Source organism: Rana temporaria, chromosome 1 (assembly GCF_905171775.1).
Source record: "Rana temporaria chromosome 1, aRanTem1.1, whole genome shotgun sequence".
In the NCBI taxonomy this organism is placed as follows: domain Eukaryota; kingdom Metazoa; phylum Chordata; class Amphibia; order Anura; family Ranidae; genus Rana; species Rana temporaria.
This window is the reverse complement of record NC_053489.1, coordinates 250901292-250919017: the sequence shown is the minus strand read 5'-3', so window position 1 is coordinate 250919017 and position 17726 is coordinate 250901292. Positions and strand designations below refer to the sequence as shown.

The 17726-nt window shown below is 36.2% G+C and overlaps 1 gene segment (V, D, J or C); it reads right to left on the bottom strand.

Moving 5' to 3' along the window:
• Positions 1 to 12949: 12949 nt before the first annotated feature.
• LOC120940619 overlaps positions 12950 to 17726 on the bottom strand; it is a 64733-nt gene continuing 59956 nt past the window's right edge. Inside the window, 2 exon segments of the C gene segment in view lie at positions 12950 to 13586; positions 15597 to 15704. Coding sequence covers positions 15598 to 15704 — 107 coding nt within the window.

The following is a 17726-nucleotide window of genomic DNA, read 5'->3' as shown; positions in this document are numbered from 1 at the left end:
TTTGCTTTGTATGGGACATACTAGGCTAAGTGCTCATTCACTAATGCTGCGTACACACGATAGGTTAGTCTGATGAAAACGGTCTGATGGGCCGTTTTCATCGGACCAAACCAATCGTGTGTGGGCCCCATCAGTTATTTATCCATAGGTTAAAAAAATAGGAACTTGTTTTAAAATTATCTGATGGATAAAAAACCTATAGAAAAAAACGATCGTCTGTGGGTACGCCCGTTGGTTAAAAATCTGCGCATGCTCAGAATCAAGTCGACGCATGCTTGGAAGCATTGAATTCATTTTTTTCAGCACGTCGTTGTGTTTTACGTCACCGCATTCTGACACGATTGTTTTTTTAACTGATGGTGTGTAGGCACTGATCATCAATCAGCTTCATCGGATAACTGATGGAAAAACCCATCAGACCGTTTTCATCAGACTAACCTATCGTGTATACAGGGCATTCGTGTACAGCCCCTCTCTTTAAGTAAATTAGTCCCACAGGGTCTTATCTGGATGGTTTCATTGTTGACACATGCCTTGTGTCACCTATCTATGTTTTTGTTAAAGTGTACTAAACTTTAACATTACATTTCTTTTATTTGCTCCCTTATGGTCTGTTAAATCTACCATTAAAAGCATTTTCTTGTCAGTTTGACAAGTGCAAAAAAAAAAAAGTTGATCATCCAAACAGAAACCTTTGGAGCTTAAAACGTCCCCTCCTCTCTTCTTCAGTGGACAGTTATCAGTTAGCATTGTTCCCAGCCATCTCTATTGACTTTAAAACATCTCCCCCTATATTACGGAGAGAGGTATATAGTCCCAACGTATTCCCTTCCTAAGGTGACATGGCAATTCTCCTAGATACAGTATGGTTTTCACCGTAGAACTGTGTATTTTCCCCTGGCAGGATCTCCAGGTGAAAATAAAGAATAGGTGAGAAAGAAAAAGAAAACAAATTCAATTGCCACATCTAAGAATAATAATCTGCAATACATTCAGTTTTGTTCTTAGGTTTAAATACACTTTAGGATGCTCCACTAATTATTCCTAGTGCATAAACCTGTCCTAACAATTTTTTCAGGAATATTGGAAAGTTGTGCCTGAGGATCAAAAAATGAAACAAAAAAAAAAACTGATAGACTAGCCTAGTGCATATATAAGAGATATCTATAATCTTTGTCTGCTGGACAATGAGCCACATCTTGCAGATGCGATTTGTCATTCAGCCCCTCAGCAATTTGTCATTCCTGCAACTATAATAAAATGATCTATCTGAAATAAATACTCCAAACATATAGTTAAATGTCTTATACATTAAGTAAGGTCTGAAAATGTCAATGCAAAAAAGCCAAATCCAATCATCCATTGCTTATAATTTCAAAGCTGAATGTGAATCAATTACAAACAAAACAACTTACTGGGAATAATAGACAGCCGTGTCCCTGAACCAAAGATGTATTTGTAGTTAGTATTATCACACTAAGAACACCCTTAACAAAAACTACTTTTCTTTCAGTAGCAAGATTTCTGAATTATTTAACTAAGCATGCAGGCTGTCTGCAAATGAAAGTGGCCTCAAATGTTTTAAGCAGACTCTAAATCAAGTATTTTTTTAAGACATAAGTAGGTCTAGAACAAAAATCCCTTTAGTGAGAACCTGAATGTCATGGTAATAGTAATTTTTGTGGGTTTGAAGTTCAAACAAATAACATTAATATCACATTTTAGTTTCATGATGTACTATATACCAAGTTTACTGTACTATATATTTTTTTGTGATTCACCTTGTATATTAGCACTGGTTAATATACAGTAGCGTGTGAAAAAAGAATTACCGTAATTGTACTTAATATGAGTCTACTTATTTGGAATCCCTACTAGCTTAGAGCCACTGCCAAATATGAGTTTATAGCTATTTGCAGTAGCCACAGTATTCTAGAAAAAAAACTACTATTGTTTGTAAACAAATAGAAGTGTCACTATTCGTGTTTATATTTCAAATGCGTCTGAATTAATAAAGGTTTCACTGCCCTTTATACTCTATCTATAGCAATACGACATATTTGCAGGTAATGTATCTATGAAATCACTTAAATCACAAGAACGTATGTTATAATATTTGCCATACCACAATTTTATTGTGCATATTTAGTCACTGGAAGGTGGAGACTTCTAACATCTTGATAATCTTTGGAGTTGCTGTCTAATATACAAACACCAAAAGTCCAATCCTGGACAGGATATGAATGTTGTGAACACAGATTCACATTATCCCACTTATTATCCCACTACATAGAACATGATAACCGATAAGTAAAAAAATAATTTGATGAAAAATGTATTTCCAGAGTATACTCAAATGTTAATTATGATTATTTGAAATAATATAATTGTGTTTTGCCTGCCTATGTATATACTGTTTTTGAACAAATACTCACTTGGAAGGACAGCAAGCATGGTTCCCAATCCAAAAATGAGTTTACTGAATCCTGATGTAGTCACATACCTCTATGTCTTAACACAAATGAAGACACTTTCTTTAAACTAATTACTAAAACCAATGCTATAAATATGAACAGCACTGTGATCCTAAAATTATACCTACATTGTTATACACTGTACTTTCACTGATGATGAATAAAAACGCACACATGGTACTTACGTGGTACCACAGTAAGCACGGTCCCTTTTCCAAATATGAGTTTGTCAACACCAGATGTAGTCACAGTGCTCAATGCCTTAGCACAAACGATTTGGTTGAGAATGTTCACACTATAAATTGTGTGAATATTCACTTAATTTATCCAATCATGCACAAGTGAAATAATAAAACAGTGATGTGATTTTCAAAAGATTGGACTATAAAGTAAATAGTCACACAGTTTATTATGTGAATATTCTCAGCTGCTTTAGTAAATTATCCCTCATGCTGCTTTCTATCACCTAATTACATTTCCCATCACTTCAATAATGCCATTATTTAGATTTCTGCAGGTTTAATACTACCTTTCTAAATATGTTTAATTTAACAACAGACCATAATTGTTTAAAAATTGCATCCATCATTTGTTTCTATCACATTGCAACATTGTTATCAGTTTGCAGGTTCTATGTCTAAAGCACTGCACAGATAGTACAACAATGATTTCTAAATTTCAGATTAGTTGTCAAAGGACATTATTTTGTAGAAATCAATGAAAACGATTGGACACCGTGCATTTGGAAAGAAACTACTGCTGTTGTCTATCTCTGAACATTCAATCGTACAAATAGAACCATGCATTGCTGCCACACAATGTAGATAAATAGGATATTGTACAATAAATATATTGTGTTTTTAGAAGTCTATACTGTTTTTCTATCCACCTACACTTTTTCACTAGTACATATATATTGAAAGGTGAATAGTGGCCAGCTGTGATATTTATTACATTTGCAGTCTCAGAATTGTCTTTTGTGCAACGATAAGACTGATACTATTTTAACTACAGACAAAAGTATTACATTTACTAACTTACTTGGAATGACAGTAAGCTGAGTACCTCCTCCAAATACAAGTTTTCTACCAGTACCAGTTTTAACACACCAGTTCAACCCTTTGCATTATCCTCTAGCTAGCATCACAGCTATGAAATGTCACAATTATACTGAGAGATTGTCAGTCCACAAATCCATCTTGCTATTTTCTGAAATTTTGATTTTGCTTTAGATATTTTTGTTTTTATTTTTTACAAGTCAGTCACAATATATAATTTATATTGTTTGCCATAATGCACAATATGTGATAATGAAATATTATTTGTTTTGTAGAACTGACCTCTGCAAATCTGATATATTAGTACTATAGCTCTACATATATATATGAAAAGGGAATATTTGATTAGTACTGCTTTTTGCAATGATTTATTAAATAACCTGGAAAAAATAAATAAACAAATAAATAAATAAGTACAGTGACTTATTTACTTACTTGGAATCACTGTTAGCTTAGTGCCACTGCCAAATATGAGTTTGTTGGTATTTGTACTAGCCACAGTGTACTATTCCTTTGCAGAAATATGTGTGGCTGACTACATGCAGACATATTTTATTCATACTTTATTTATTTCATCATTTATTTTATCCTATGCAGCTAGAGCTGATCGGTTAGAGGGGTTTCATTTTGGGTAATATAATGTTTAACTCATTGGTTCCACTTTCATCATTCTTCAACTGATCAAAAATGTTATGTACCGTATTATAATTTCAGTATATTTTAATAGTCTTAGGCCCCGTACACACGACCAGTTTCCTCGGCAGAATTCAGCTTCCGACCGAGTTTCTGGCTGAATTCTGCCGAGAAACCCGGCCGTGTGTACACTTTCGGCCGAGGAAGCCGACGAGGAGCTCGACGAGGAAATAGAGAACATGTTCTCTATTTCCTCGTTGTTCTATGGGAGCTCTCGGCCCGCCGAGCTCCTCGGCGGCTTCAGGGCTGAACTGGCCGAGGAACTCGATGTGTTTGGCACGTCGAGTTCCTCGGCCGTGTGTACGGGGCCTTACAGTGTATGATACACTGGGAATCTAGGACTAACCAAACTATTCAAGTTATTCAATAAGTCATTGCAAAGACCAGCAATATTTTACATAGCACCATACTAATTATCAGCAGTCATAATTCTGATCGTTCTCTATTGGTCACTGTCATTTAAAAATTGGTATTTGCCTGAATAAGTCTATAGTGTAGACTATTCATCATCAGGACTATTGAAAAGTTATTTTTCAATTGGTTGTTGCATTTATCACATCATCATTATAATCATCATCATATTTTAAAAATGAATCAGTGCTCAGCAACTTGTTGCATTTGTATACAAATGCGTCTTGAATATAAGTGATAAAGTAGAACTTTACTCTGTGTATTGCTCTAGAATCTGCAGATGAATGTGCCTATTGAAACAGAGTTATTTGTGAACATCATTTTTCGTTTTAAGAACAAACATAAGCATCAGTATACACCTCTTCCTTAAAAAATAATCACCAATCTATATTAAAAAGTAAGAGCACAAAATGATCTTACTTGGAATGATTTGAAGCTTTGTCCCATGGCCAAAGATGAGTTTATATCCTGAGCCACTATACACACACAGCAGTTCACACCATAACAAGAACCAATTTCCATACACATGGTATATTGAACCGTTTGTTCTGCAAAACTAAACACTGATCATGTAATACTACAATGCAGAATTCATGGTATATGAATAAAGCACACATTTACATTAGCTTGCATAGCTGAGATTTTGTCTAGCTCCAAGTAAGGATAAATGGACATTTTCAAAAATTATAAAAAAAACAACAATGTAGGCAAATAGGAAAATTCATATTTTGAAATCATCAAAGTAGCCCTGATTCTCCTCTGCTTGAACTGCTGTACCTCTTACATGCAGGAAAACTGTATACACTACAGGGGGCTTGTTTAGAGTAAGCAAAACGTATACAATTTTTTCGGCTTGTACCATATGAAACTTTACCTTTTAAGGGCTTAAAAATGAAGTTGGATAAATACACAGATGATCCAGAATACTCATTTTTCTAGCAGAAAAATATTTGATTCTCAAATTCAGTGAGATAGTTACCACACATAATATACAGTCATCAGAATAGCAGAATATACTAAAACATCATTCCTAAAATAAAAATAACTGACATCATGCAATGTAAAATTAAGTTATGTACAATTAAACCTGTATTTAGTGATAACTACTTTTACTCTTCTCACACATTTAAGTTACTTAAATAAACAATAAGAAAACTTACTTGATAAAACCTGTAGCTTTGTTCCACTCCCAAACACAAGTTTAACGTTGTTGTTACTATCACAGTGATACGTACCACAACAAAAAGATTACTGTGGTATGTATTTTAGTCGGCATCACTTTTCTGTGACAATTGAATTATTGTGTAGTAGCTGAGATACATATTATTTACTATGATATTGCCTGCATAATATCAAATCATATTTTATATAGGAAACAATATGTATCACAGCAGGTCTATTTTTTTTACAATATATTTTTCATATTAAAATTTCATACTGCTAAAACATTTTTAGAATCTCCAAAATATGCTCCAAGGTTATCGCAGGAGAACATTGGTGATTTTTCAATGCTCAACTGGACAAGCTGAAGATAGAAGCTGACTGGTTGCCATGCACAGCTGCTCCAGATTTTGTCTGCTTCAGTTTTTATAAATTTTCCCCAATATTTTACCACATGAGTCATTTTTAATAAATGGTGTAGTAACAATGAATTGGATTAAGGCCAATGCTGGGCCTCTATTTTAAAAAAAAGGTATCAAAGTATTTACCAAGTAACTACAGACCCATTTGGTTTAGTAGGCTCTGAGGAAGAAGGTACTCCTTCGAAACGCGTCAGCCAGCAGTTCTTATCATTTCCTCTGTGACCATCTGGAGTCAATTTGGATCCGACTTGTTGCTGCTACCTTTGGAGACTATTTACATTGTGTGCCTTTCACCTACGTTTGTGTTGAGTAGTTTTCCTTTTAATAATTTTAAATAAAATGTATCCAAATGACAATGACTGGTGTGCCCTTTTTCTTCTTCTCATTTACTGCTAGGATACCCCTATCCCTGAGGGCAGCAAGGCCAGTGACATGTACCATAATGACACATAGTGTACTCATGCGCAGGAGTGTTTGTTTTTCGCTACCATTGGTTTTAGGCAGGATGATACTCAAGAGTTTGATAAAAGACCACATAAAAGAGTTTTCGCTAGAAGACAACATTCTAACCAAAAGTTAGCATGGATTGAGGAAAGATCGAAATTGTCAAATAAATCTGGAAAAAGAAAAACTGCGCTAGACAGATATACAGAATAAAGGCAGCAGCTTAAATATGGGATACACACAACATATAAGTAAACAAAAAAGTAAACTGCACCAATAGGACATCAGTCCTTAGGATGACATAAAAATTAGTGTATGAGCAGATGTATAGCGTCCCAAACATACACCAGTGATTAATAAATCTGTTTTCTTTTAATGAGTAGGTAAGCAAAAACTAAGACAAAGAAATGGCTGTGGATATAGTATACTTGGATTTTGCAAGCGTGTTTGACACAGTTCCTCACCAACGGCTGATTTGTACGTTAAGGGCTATAGGCTTAGAAAATTCAGCCTGTAAATGTATAGAAAACAGTCAATTGAGAGTAGTGATTAATGATTCATACTCTGAATAGCCTAAGGTTATTAGTGGTGTACAGCAAAGTTCAGTATTTATGTTTTAACCTATTTATGAATTATATAGTGTTTGGAATTAAAAGTTCTATTTCTGTGTTCTGTGTGGTGGCACCAACTATGTAGTTCAATAAAAGCTTAAAAAATGTGTACCTGAATGCACTGACAATTAGGTGGCAAATGAGGTTTAAAGCTCAACTAGGTATGGTTTTTAGTGCATAGTTACATTGGTCCAGATTGGACCACTATAAGTGTGCATATTTCATACCTGTGGGGCTTCTGTGGAAACAAAGAAAGACTATAGTAGTCACTGCTACTACAGTGATCGCCGCAGTCCTCTAAATGGAGGTTGTGACATCACTGCCCTGCATTTCAACCTTATCCAATCAGAGCATGCCATATATTATTTGAAAATTATACAAGGCATTCTGTGAATGGCAGCCATTCCAAGCAAGTGACCTGGAACACTGCAGTGATCACTGTATTAGGGGCAACTATTTCAGTGGTTCCCTACTTCCACAGCAGTCCCATGGGTATGGAATATGTTTACTTACATTGGTCTCATCGAGACAAATGTAACCATGCAATAAAAATCATCCCAGGAGTCCAGCTTTGATGCTGACAAATGTAAAGGTATGCACTTGGGACCTAAAAACATAAATGCCTCATTCAATTTAGGATGGGTATAACTGGGGTACTCAGTGACTGAGAAAGTCCTGTGTTTTCTAATAAATCATAGACTTAAAGCATTATTGAACCCTTAGTTTTTTTTAGCTTAACACATTGAGCACAAAAAATAAACATTCCCCTATAAGCTACAACTTTCAGTGCTGAAACAGGAAAGCTGGAGCAGCAACCGTGGCAGAAGCTTGATAACAGCAAACAAAAACTCTTGTGCATAAGTGTAATGTCAGGGTGGTCTATTACTCAAAGGATGATTTCTCTGGCTTTGCTGCCCAGGATAGGGGATATCCTAATAGTCACAGAAAAAACAAAGACAATAGGGCGCACCAGCCTAGTGCCTTATCCCAAGTATATTTATTGATAAAAACAAAGTTAAAAACTACTCACAAACATGTGGATAAATATTGCTTGTAAGGCCACCAAATCATGGCAATCATTCCTGAAACCAACAATCTCCAGATGGCAAAGGAGAAGACATCAGGGCCTTTGCTTGCTGACATGTTTCAAAGGGGTATCTTCTTCCTCAGAGCCTAAGCAGAAACATAAGCAGGGAATAAAAGATGAAGACGCTGCATACTCAGTAAGTGATTAAACCAGCTGCTGAAAGTGCTTACTCACTTCCCGCACAAAAGGACATCCATGGAGGTCCTTAGGTTGAAGTGGTTATACCGGGATGATGCCTGAAGCTATAGGCATTATCCTGGTGTCTTTTTTCAGCCAGCAATTCCTTTTTTTGTAAAATTCATCCAAGTGGCTGATTAGCCACTGGATTGCTTTTACAGGCACATTTCCACAGCCCTCCGGTGCCTCTGTGTGTTCTCCTGTGTGATCAAGGAGCCTGGTATGCAATCCAGCACTTCTGCTGAGTTAACATAAAGCTAGCTATAGGCCAACTGGTCCCCAGCCATCTTTATGGTACTGGGAGACCGGAAGCGACGTCATGATGGCACTTCCAGTTTTGCCAGAGCTAAACACAATTTTTTTATGGAAAGTAGAGATCAATGTTTTTTTTTTTTTATCAGGATAGAGGAGAAATTTGGGATCTTTTTCCATAAAGAGGACCTGCCATGCCTTATTTCTATCCCAAGGGATGTTTACATTTCTTGTGATAGGAAAAGTGACAGTGTAAATAAAAGTAAATATATAATAATTACATTTTTTTTTTAAAGCACCCCCGTCCCCTCATGCTTGTGTGCAGAAGCAAAAGCATACATAGGTTGCACCTGCATATGTAAAGGGTGTTAGTACCACACATTTGAGGTATCCCCAGGAACGTTCGAGCAAAAGCAAAAAATCTAGCATTAAACCTCCTCTGTAACTCTAAAATGGTAACCTGTAAAGAAAATTAAAATGCAAAGCGCCTTGAGGTGATTAAGTTTGCATTTGTTGCGCTATACAAGTTACTCACTCACTCACTCTATGGAGATTTTTAAGGATCGTAGTTTGGTGCCATTCCACGAGTGTGCGCAATTTTAAAGCATGGCGTTGTTAGGTATCTATTCTTCATAACATCATCTTTTATACTTGATATATATATATATATATATATATATATATATATATATATATATATATAATGTTTGGGGGATTCTGGGTAATTTTCTAGCAAAAAAAAGGATTTTTACATGTAGGAGAGAAGTGCCAGAATTGACCCGGTAGGGAAGTAGTTAAGAACTGATTGTTTGATAGTCACTTTCACATCATTTTAATAACAGAACATAATGTCAATCAAGAAGATGGCGGCATGGAACCTGAGCAGTGCCAGTCGAAAAGCAGATCACAGCAGAACAAAGCTAGATATGCCAGGTGAATTGAGGTCAATGAGGTTGCTTAAAATCATCATATGGAAAGGCTTCTTCACAGTAATATCTGTGAAAATGTGGAATGGATTTCCTCAGGATCTAGTTCTAGCCAGCTAAGTTAATTGTTTTAAAATAATGCAGGATGCACAGACTGTAACTGGCTGTTAACATTTACAAGTAATAAAACCTAAGGTTGTCAATCCTGGGAACATCCAAATACCTTAGGGGATGAATAAGGAATCTTATTCCTATGCTGGAGCAAATTAGACCATCCTTTAATTTTTGTTTGCCTTTCTCTGCATAAACTGAGAGTAAAAGACTCCATGTATGGAGGTTTTCATAATATTTTTTCTCTTTTTTGATTAAACTAGATGGATTTGTGTTATTTTTTAACCTGCCTAGCTATGTAACTACTGACCTAGGTGCACTCTGTGGATATCTAGGTAATCCAAGGAAGTTTAAAAAGACAGTTTGGTTTTTGGTCCTCCACCATTTTTGTCAGGATCACCACTAAAATACAAGGGCACCTTATTGCTTTGAAGCAGGCTGCCAGCCATTCAACAGATATCTTACTGTAATGAAACACTTATTAATACAGTGAGATGTTTTGCTATGAGGACGATTTTGTCTGAAACGCGTTAGCATTTCACATGTAGCCCTGCTGTTAGTGCTCAATAAAGAAATATAAGAAGAAGCATTTGTGTTGCCGGCATTTTTTGTTTATTAGATGTTTTTCAGGAACCTGTTGCATGTAATGTATTTAAAACCTTTGTAAGCAGTTGGTGCATTTTGCTATGTGTTGAGTTCCTAATAATACCAATTTATTCTTTTTGCATACCAAATTTTTTTTCATGCATTTTTTCAAGACTTTTTTAGGATGCTTTTATTTGGTAGATTGTTTTAATAAATGTTCGTAATATAATCAAAATTATCAGAAAAATAGGAAAAACATTTAAAAAATAATATTTTTATTATAATATATTCCTCTAATTATCCAGTTTGTAAGGACTCCATATTTGTATAGATTTTGAAACCTTAAGTATATAAGATGTACACATTATTTTTTAACCATACCAGTATTGTGTATATCATACATGTGATACTAGTGTATGGTTGAAAAATATGTGTATAGATTTTTAGATTAAAAGGGGTTTGGCTTTATCACAAGCTATTTTCAATGCTTTAACCTGCAAAGCATTAAAACATTCTTAATAAAATTGCTCATTTGCAAATGTCTTTTGCATTTTCCAAATAAAAGACTCCAGTGCTACTCACATGCTACTCACATGCTGTACAAAAAAAATAAAACTAAGGCCAGCCATAGGCCCCGTACACACGGCCGAGGAACTCGACGTGCCAAACACATCGAGTTCCTCGGCCAGTTCAGCCCTGAAGCCGCCGAGGAGCTCGGCGGGCCGAGAGCTCCCATAGAACAACGAGGAAATAGAGAACATGTTCTCTATTTCCTCGTCGAGCTCCTCGTCGGCTTCCTCGGCGAAATTGTACACACGGCCGGGTTTCTCGGCAGAATTCAGCCAGAAACTCGGTCGGAAGCTGAATTCTGCCGAGGAAACTGGTCGTGTGTACGGGGCCATACACAGTTCGAATCTCGGCTGGTTCAGCAGAAACTGGCCGAGATTTGGCAGGCTAAATGTACCAAGTTCCTTTCTGATTATCGCAAGCAGCTGCTGTAGCCGCATATTGATATATGCTGTCTTCTCCCAGCGAGGACAGCTTCTGCTGCCCACACTGGCCCCCCTTCTGGGAGGAAGACAATTTCTGATTCCCCTGTCAGCGCTGTCTGTATTGATGGGGAAACCTGTGGCTGCAGGAAAGAAATTAGCACCATGCCTTAGATACTTATCCTTGTGTTAAAGCTTTGTGAATTTAGCCTACTTTATTAATTAAACAGTGAAGATTACCTCCCAAAAAAGGATAACATTGATAACATAAGTCAATCCAGAACACTGAGTGAGGTGTAAAAGCTTTTTTGAGAAAATAAATAAAGCTTACACTGTTTGTGCATGCACCACATGTTGCTTAAACTTATGTCAGGATCTAGGTGTCCATACATAGTAAAATATTCACCCTTCCATGACCATATGCCAGTAATCAGAGCTACGAATAAAATGTTGTTTTTAATGTAATTTTTCTCTTTTCACACAATTTTGCCTGTAACACTGGTCCTTGTATCTGCTCTGGAAATAAGAAAAGTTATTGCTGCAGGCAGATAGAAAGAAAGTGCATTACTGTAACAAAGTAGGATGTTTTCCCCGGGTTTTCCTCTTTTGACTAATCACGCCAAGCACCCAAAGAATGGTTCCTAATTTGTCCTTCCAGACTTGAGACTCCTTTGTGCAGTCTGGTCCCTGAAGTGAGTGCTCCCACAGAGCATGCCTTAGGGTTGATTTACTAAAGTTATAGCGGCTTTACTTTGCAAAATGAATATTTACTGATTTTAGAGAATATAGAGGAACATGTTCACATCAATCAATCATCCAGGAGTCTTGGTAGTGATATGACTAGGAAATTCAGGCATTTACATATTCAGGCACTTACATATTCAACAATGTGTGAATATGTTAACAGTAAAGCAATAAAACAATAAGAGTTTACTTTATTAAAAATAGACTATAAGATATAGTCTTAGTAACCATGGCCTTGCACTTTGCATTTATCACCATAGTCCTTGCACTGTATTATTGAATAAGTCATTATGATAGCCTGCTTGTGGTAATGCTTAATAATGTAATAAGATGAAAGGTAATAACAAACTAAGGGCTTTTTTCTTTTAAATAGAACATTTATTTGTAACAGAGTAAATAAACATAATTTTATGAAATATTTGACAGCTATGTTTACATGGTACAAACTTTACATGCATAATACCACAAACATACATTTAACATTCATTTTAGTCAAGTGAATCATGAAGCTGAGAAAAAAATACACAAATTGCTTTTTGATAGCAATATTAACTGATGGCTGACATGGAACTGGTAAAATAAAATAACTGAGATTCAGGCCCCGTACACACGACCGAGTTTCTCGGCAGAATTCAGCCAGAAACTCGATTGGAGCTGTATTATGCCGAGAAACTCGGTCGTGTGTACACTTTTCAGCGAGGAAGCCGACAAGGAACTCGTCGGGCCGAATAGAGAACATGTTCTCTATTTCCTCGTTGTTCAATGAGGAAAGTCGGCTTCAACACTGAACTCGACGAGGAACTCGATGTGTTTGGCACGTCGAGTTCCTCGGACGTGTGTACGGGGCCTCACAGAGATTTTATAAAAATCCATTTATAAATGGAAGAGTATCTATACATGTAATCATACAATCTATTTAAAATAACAAACATTTCTGAATAATAAAGTTATCATATGATAAGAATATGTAAAGAATATGAACTGTATATATTCATTGTTGTGACATTTGAAAGCATATTTATTTTTTGTTGATGTTATAAGATTTACAAGAGTTTACTTTTCATCTTTAGGAACACATTGTTTGTTGCATATGAATGTTATCAAAACAATAGGTATTCTTCCCTAATAGCTTACTCTCTATAACATCTGTATGTGCCTTCACTTATTGATCTGGGCCTAACTTCCCAACTCCCACAAAGTGCATTTCTCTATAGGTCGCTGGGGTACCTTGGAGAACCATTGGCAAAAACTAAAGCCATGTATATATTTTTTCATATAATAATAGCATTGATGTATTTACATATGTATAAATCTATAGTTATTACAAGTGCAGCATAAAAACATGTATCCAAATCCAGTTCATAGAGACATAACATTACAGTTATGTTTCAAGTAAGTTTGAGAAAAGAGATGATAGTCCATATGTCCAGAAGATCAATTCCTGTTAGGGATTCAGGGAACAGGAACATATGATTACAATAGGAAACTCACAAAAAACTTAATCAAAATACATCTTTAAACTCACATAATAGGAAACTCGCAATAAACTTAATCAAAATACATCTTTAAGCTCACATAATACTAAACTCACAATAAACGTAATCAAAATACATCTCTAAGCTCACATAATAAAAATATAAACTCACATAAACTCAAATTTTAAACATCATGCAATTTACTAAAGAAAAAGAGAACATTCAGTTAGCTAGTGAATGTAACCAATCACGTGCAATGCAAAATCCCTGTTTTTTTTTTTTTACTTATGCACATGATTTAGTGTTCTGAGGGAACCCTATTCTTTTGGCTGAGTGAACATTCTTTTTATCAAGTGTAATCCTTAGCAAAAGGGCATATATGTAAATAGGCTGAAGCTATGTTTACATTCATCAACCAATCATCTGCTAGCACAATTCATTTTTTTCCATTCACTACTTAATATTTACTTCTGTTTAAAATGTCAAAATATTATCTATGGTATTATTTAATGTATGGTCTATGAAGTAAATTTTTTATGGAAGTGTAAATGTACTAAAGAATGTTAACTTTCCAAAATGAATGTTCACTTTGCTTGGTAAATACAATAAAACTCTGTTCACTTCAGTACCCTGATTATGTGCAACATCCTTTTTTTAAATTACTTACTCGTTTGGGTAAGCAGAAAACGTGAATAATATGAATTTGAGTTAACTACTTGCCGACCGCGCACCGCCATTCTACGTCGGCAAGTTGGCTCTCCTAGGCGAGAGCATGTAGTATAACGTCCTCTCTTTGAGCCGCCACTAGGGGGCGCTCGCCCCCGACTCCCGTGCGTGTGCCCGCAGGGCTCGATCGCCGCTGGGCACCCGCGCTTGCTCGTTACAGAGCGGGGACCGGGTGCTGTGTGTGTAAACACACAGCTCTCGGTCCTGTCAGCGGGGGAAATGCTGATCTTCTGTTCATACAATGTATGAACAGAGGATCAGTGTTTCCCCTAGTGAGGCCACCCCCCCCACAGTAAGATAACACCCAGGGACATACTTAACCCCTTCCCAGCCCCCTAGTGTTAACCCCTTCACTGCCAGTGGCATTTTTATAGTAATCCAATGCATTTTTACAGCACTGATCGCTATAAAAATGCCAATGGTCCCAAAAATGTGTCAAAGGTGTCCGAAGTGTCCGCCATAATGTCGCAGTACCGAAAAAAAATCGCCGATCACCGCCATTACTAGTAAAAAAATATATTAATAAAAATGCCATAAAAATACCCCCTATTTAGTAAACGCTATAACTTTTGCGCAAACCAATCAATAAACGCTTATTGCGATTTTTTTTACGAAAAATATGTAGAAGAATACGTATCGGCCTAAACTGAGGAAAAAAAATGTTTTTTTTTATATATTTTTGGGGGATATTTATTACAGCAAAAAGTAAAAAATATAATTTTTTTTTCAAAATTGTCGCTCTATTTTTGTTTATAGCGCAAAAAATAAAAACCGCAAAGGTGATCAAATACCACCAAAAGAAAGCTCTATTTGTGGGAAAAAAAGGACGCCAATTTTGTTTGGGAGCCACGTCGCACGACCGCGCAATTGTCAGTTAAAGCGACGCAGTCCCGAATCGCAAAAAGTACTCTGGTCTTTGGGCAGCAATATGGTCCGGGGGTTAAGTGGTTAACAATCATCCAATTAATTGCAAGCAAAAAGTATATATATATATATATATTTTAATTTCCATAGCACATGATTTGGTAGTCAGGGCAAATCCAGCTTTGCCTTATTCACTAAGCTGAATGAACATTATTTTGCTAAGTGAACTGTCCTTTACAAAATCAACTCTAAAAGGGCTTGGTGTCAATCAGTAATCCTCTATGAACAGCACTGAAAACAAATATAAACATTTTCTTTCATCTTTACTCATATACTAAATAGGTAATAGATGGAATAATGAAGTAGTCTGGAACAGTATTACCTACCTTATGATGACCAAAGTTGTGCGGTTATTATGAGATTGAATACAATAGATTTGGCTGTAAAAAACCTCCATCCAAGCACTGTTAGAGATATTGTGTTCAAGCTTGGATCTGTAAGGAAAAAAATAACATTGTAATGTTTTTGGTGGATACTAGATGTTAAATCACTTAAAGAAACACATTCACTTTGCTCAATCAGAGCTTCCTCATCAATTCCCCACTAGAGCAATCACACTTTCATAGCTCTGGTGTTGACTGGTGTTAGAGTTTATACAGAGACAGAGAAATTACGTGACCGGTGATTGGCTTTTTAGGCACAAGCGCTTTCTTAAAGGGCAGTCACCTGCTCCTCCATACCTGAAAACACATCTGCATTCACAAGGGTTCAGAAGTGGGAGGGTTGAGTCAGCGTGACTGCATAATTTTTCATGATTTGGATTTTGGCTTTGTGCAGACACTGAGTTTTTGTCTTGACTGGGCAAAGTGAGAATGCCTCTTACATTTTTTTTTCTTGTGGCCTCCAGAAGCAAGGAGGCTGATTTTCTAAAGGAGTTGAAAATTATCCACGCATTTGAAAATCGAATTTCTTGTTTTATCTGCACATGATTGGGTATTCAATATGAACATGAAATTGCTGTTCACATGATTGGATACTTATAGTGAATATTTACCAATTTAAACATTGTAAACGACTTTAGTTAACCTGCCTCAAAAGCTCAGTGTTTGGGTTCCTTCAGTTTGCATACCATCTGTAGCAATACTGGAAAGGTCTCACTTTCCCAGTCATATTTGTAGTATATTTGTAACTCAACAAGATTCCATTTCCAATTGAAATATTCCTTTTGGTTGGCGGGCCAATCCTTCTTTATGAAAACCTCAGTTTACTATTTATTATTTCTTGTTACTGAAACACCTCCATGTTAACCTTATTTTGTGCCTTAGTCTATGTTGTTTGTGACAATGAATGTTTTAATGCCAACATTTATAAATGTAATTTGTTAATGTATTTGGGACAGAGGAAAGCACATTGTAACTTGAAAAATTCCTTTTTTTAATTATATTAACCCATTTACCGCCAGGTCCATACGTCATACAAACTTGACCGGGGGGTTATGGGGAATTTATACACACACACACACAGTGGGGTTGATTTACTAAACTGAGTGGAAAACCTGGTGAAACTCTGCATAGAAACCAATCAGCTTCAAGGTTTTTTTGTCAAAGATTATGATTGGCTACCATGCACAGCTGCACCAGACTTTGCACTCTCCAGTTTTAGTAAATCAACCCTAGTGTGTGTATATTTAACAAACTGACTCCTTTCAGTAGGATAAAAGCAATCCAGCAGCTGGGCAGCCACCCAATTGCTTCCACACACCCCCTGGTAATGGTCCCCCCTCTGCAGTGGGCATGCCCATGCCATGTATCCTAGGCTCTGAGCATCTATACACAAACACATATGAATATAAACGCAAGCACCAGGGGTGCCTGCAATTGAAAACATTGATTGTGATACACATATCCCTATGTATGTCAGACAGAGAGCAATAATTTTAGCACCAGTCCTCTGGTAACTCTGTGTAACTCTAAACTGATGACCTGCAAGGGCTTTAAAATATAGGCTACTGAATTTTGTTGCCATTTCATGGGTGTATGTATTTTTGAGGTTTGACATGTTGGGTATCTACAGGCATACCCCACTTTTAAGTACACAATGGGGTTTATTTACTATTGCTGGAGAGTGCAAAATCAGGCTCATTTCTGCATAGAAACCAATGAGCTTCTAACCCCAGCTTGTTCAATTAAGCTTAGGTAATAAAACCCGGAAGCTCATTGGTTTCTATGCAGAGGTGAGCCTAATTTTGCACTTTCTAGCGATAGTAAATAAACTCTATTGTGTACTTAAAAGTGGGGTATGCCTGTATCAATCTAACGCTCCTCTTTTATATTTTACTTAAATTGCATTTCCAGACCTTTGTGCTAATATCATGTAACATAACATATGGGGGTTTATGAAATCTTCAGGGCTAAAATGTTTTTTAAACATATATAAAAAATAAAAAAGAGCTCTTGCAGCAAAAAGGTTAAAAGAAAAACACATTTTTACTCTAAAGCTTTAACAAGCATGTTTGT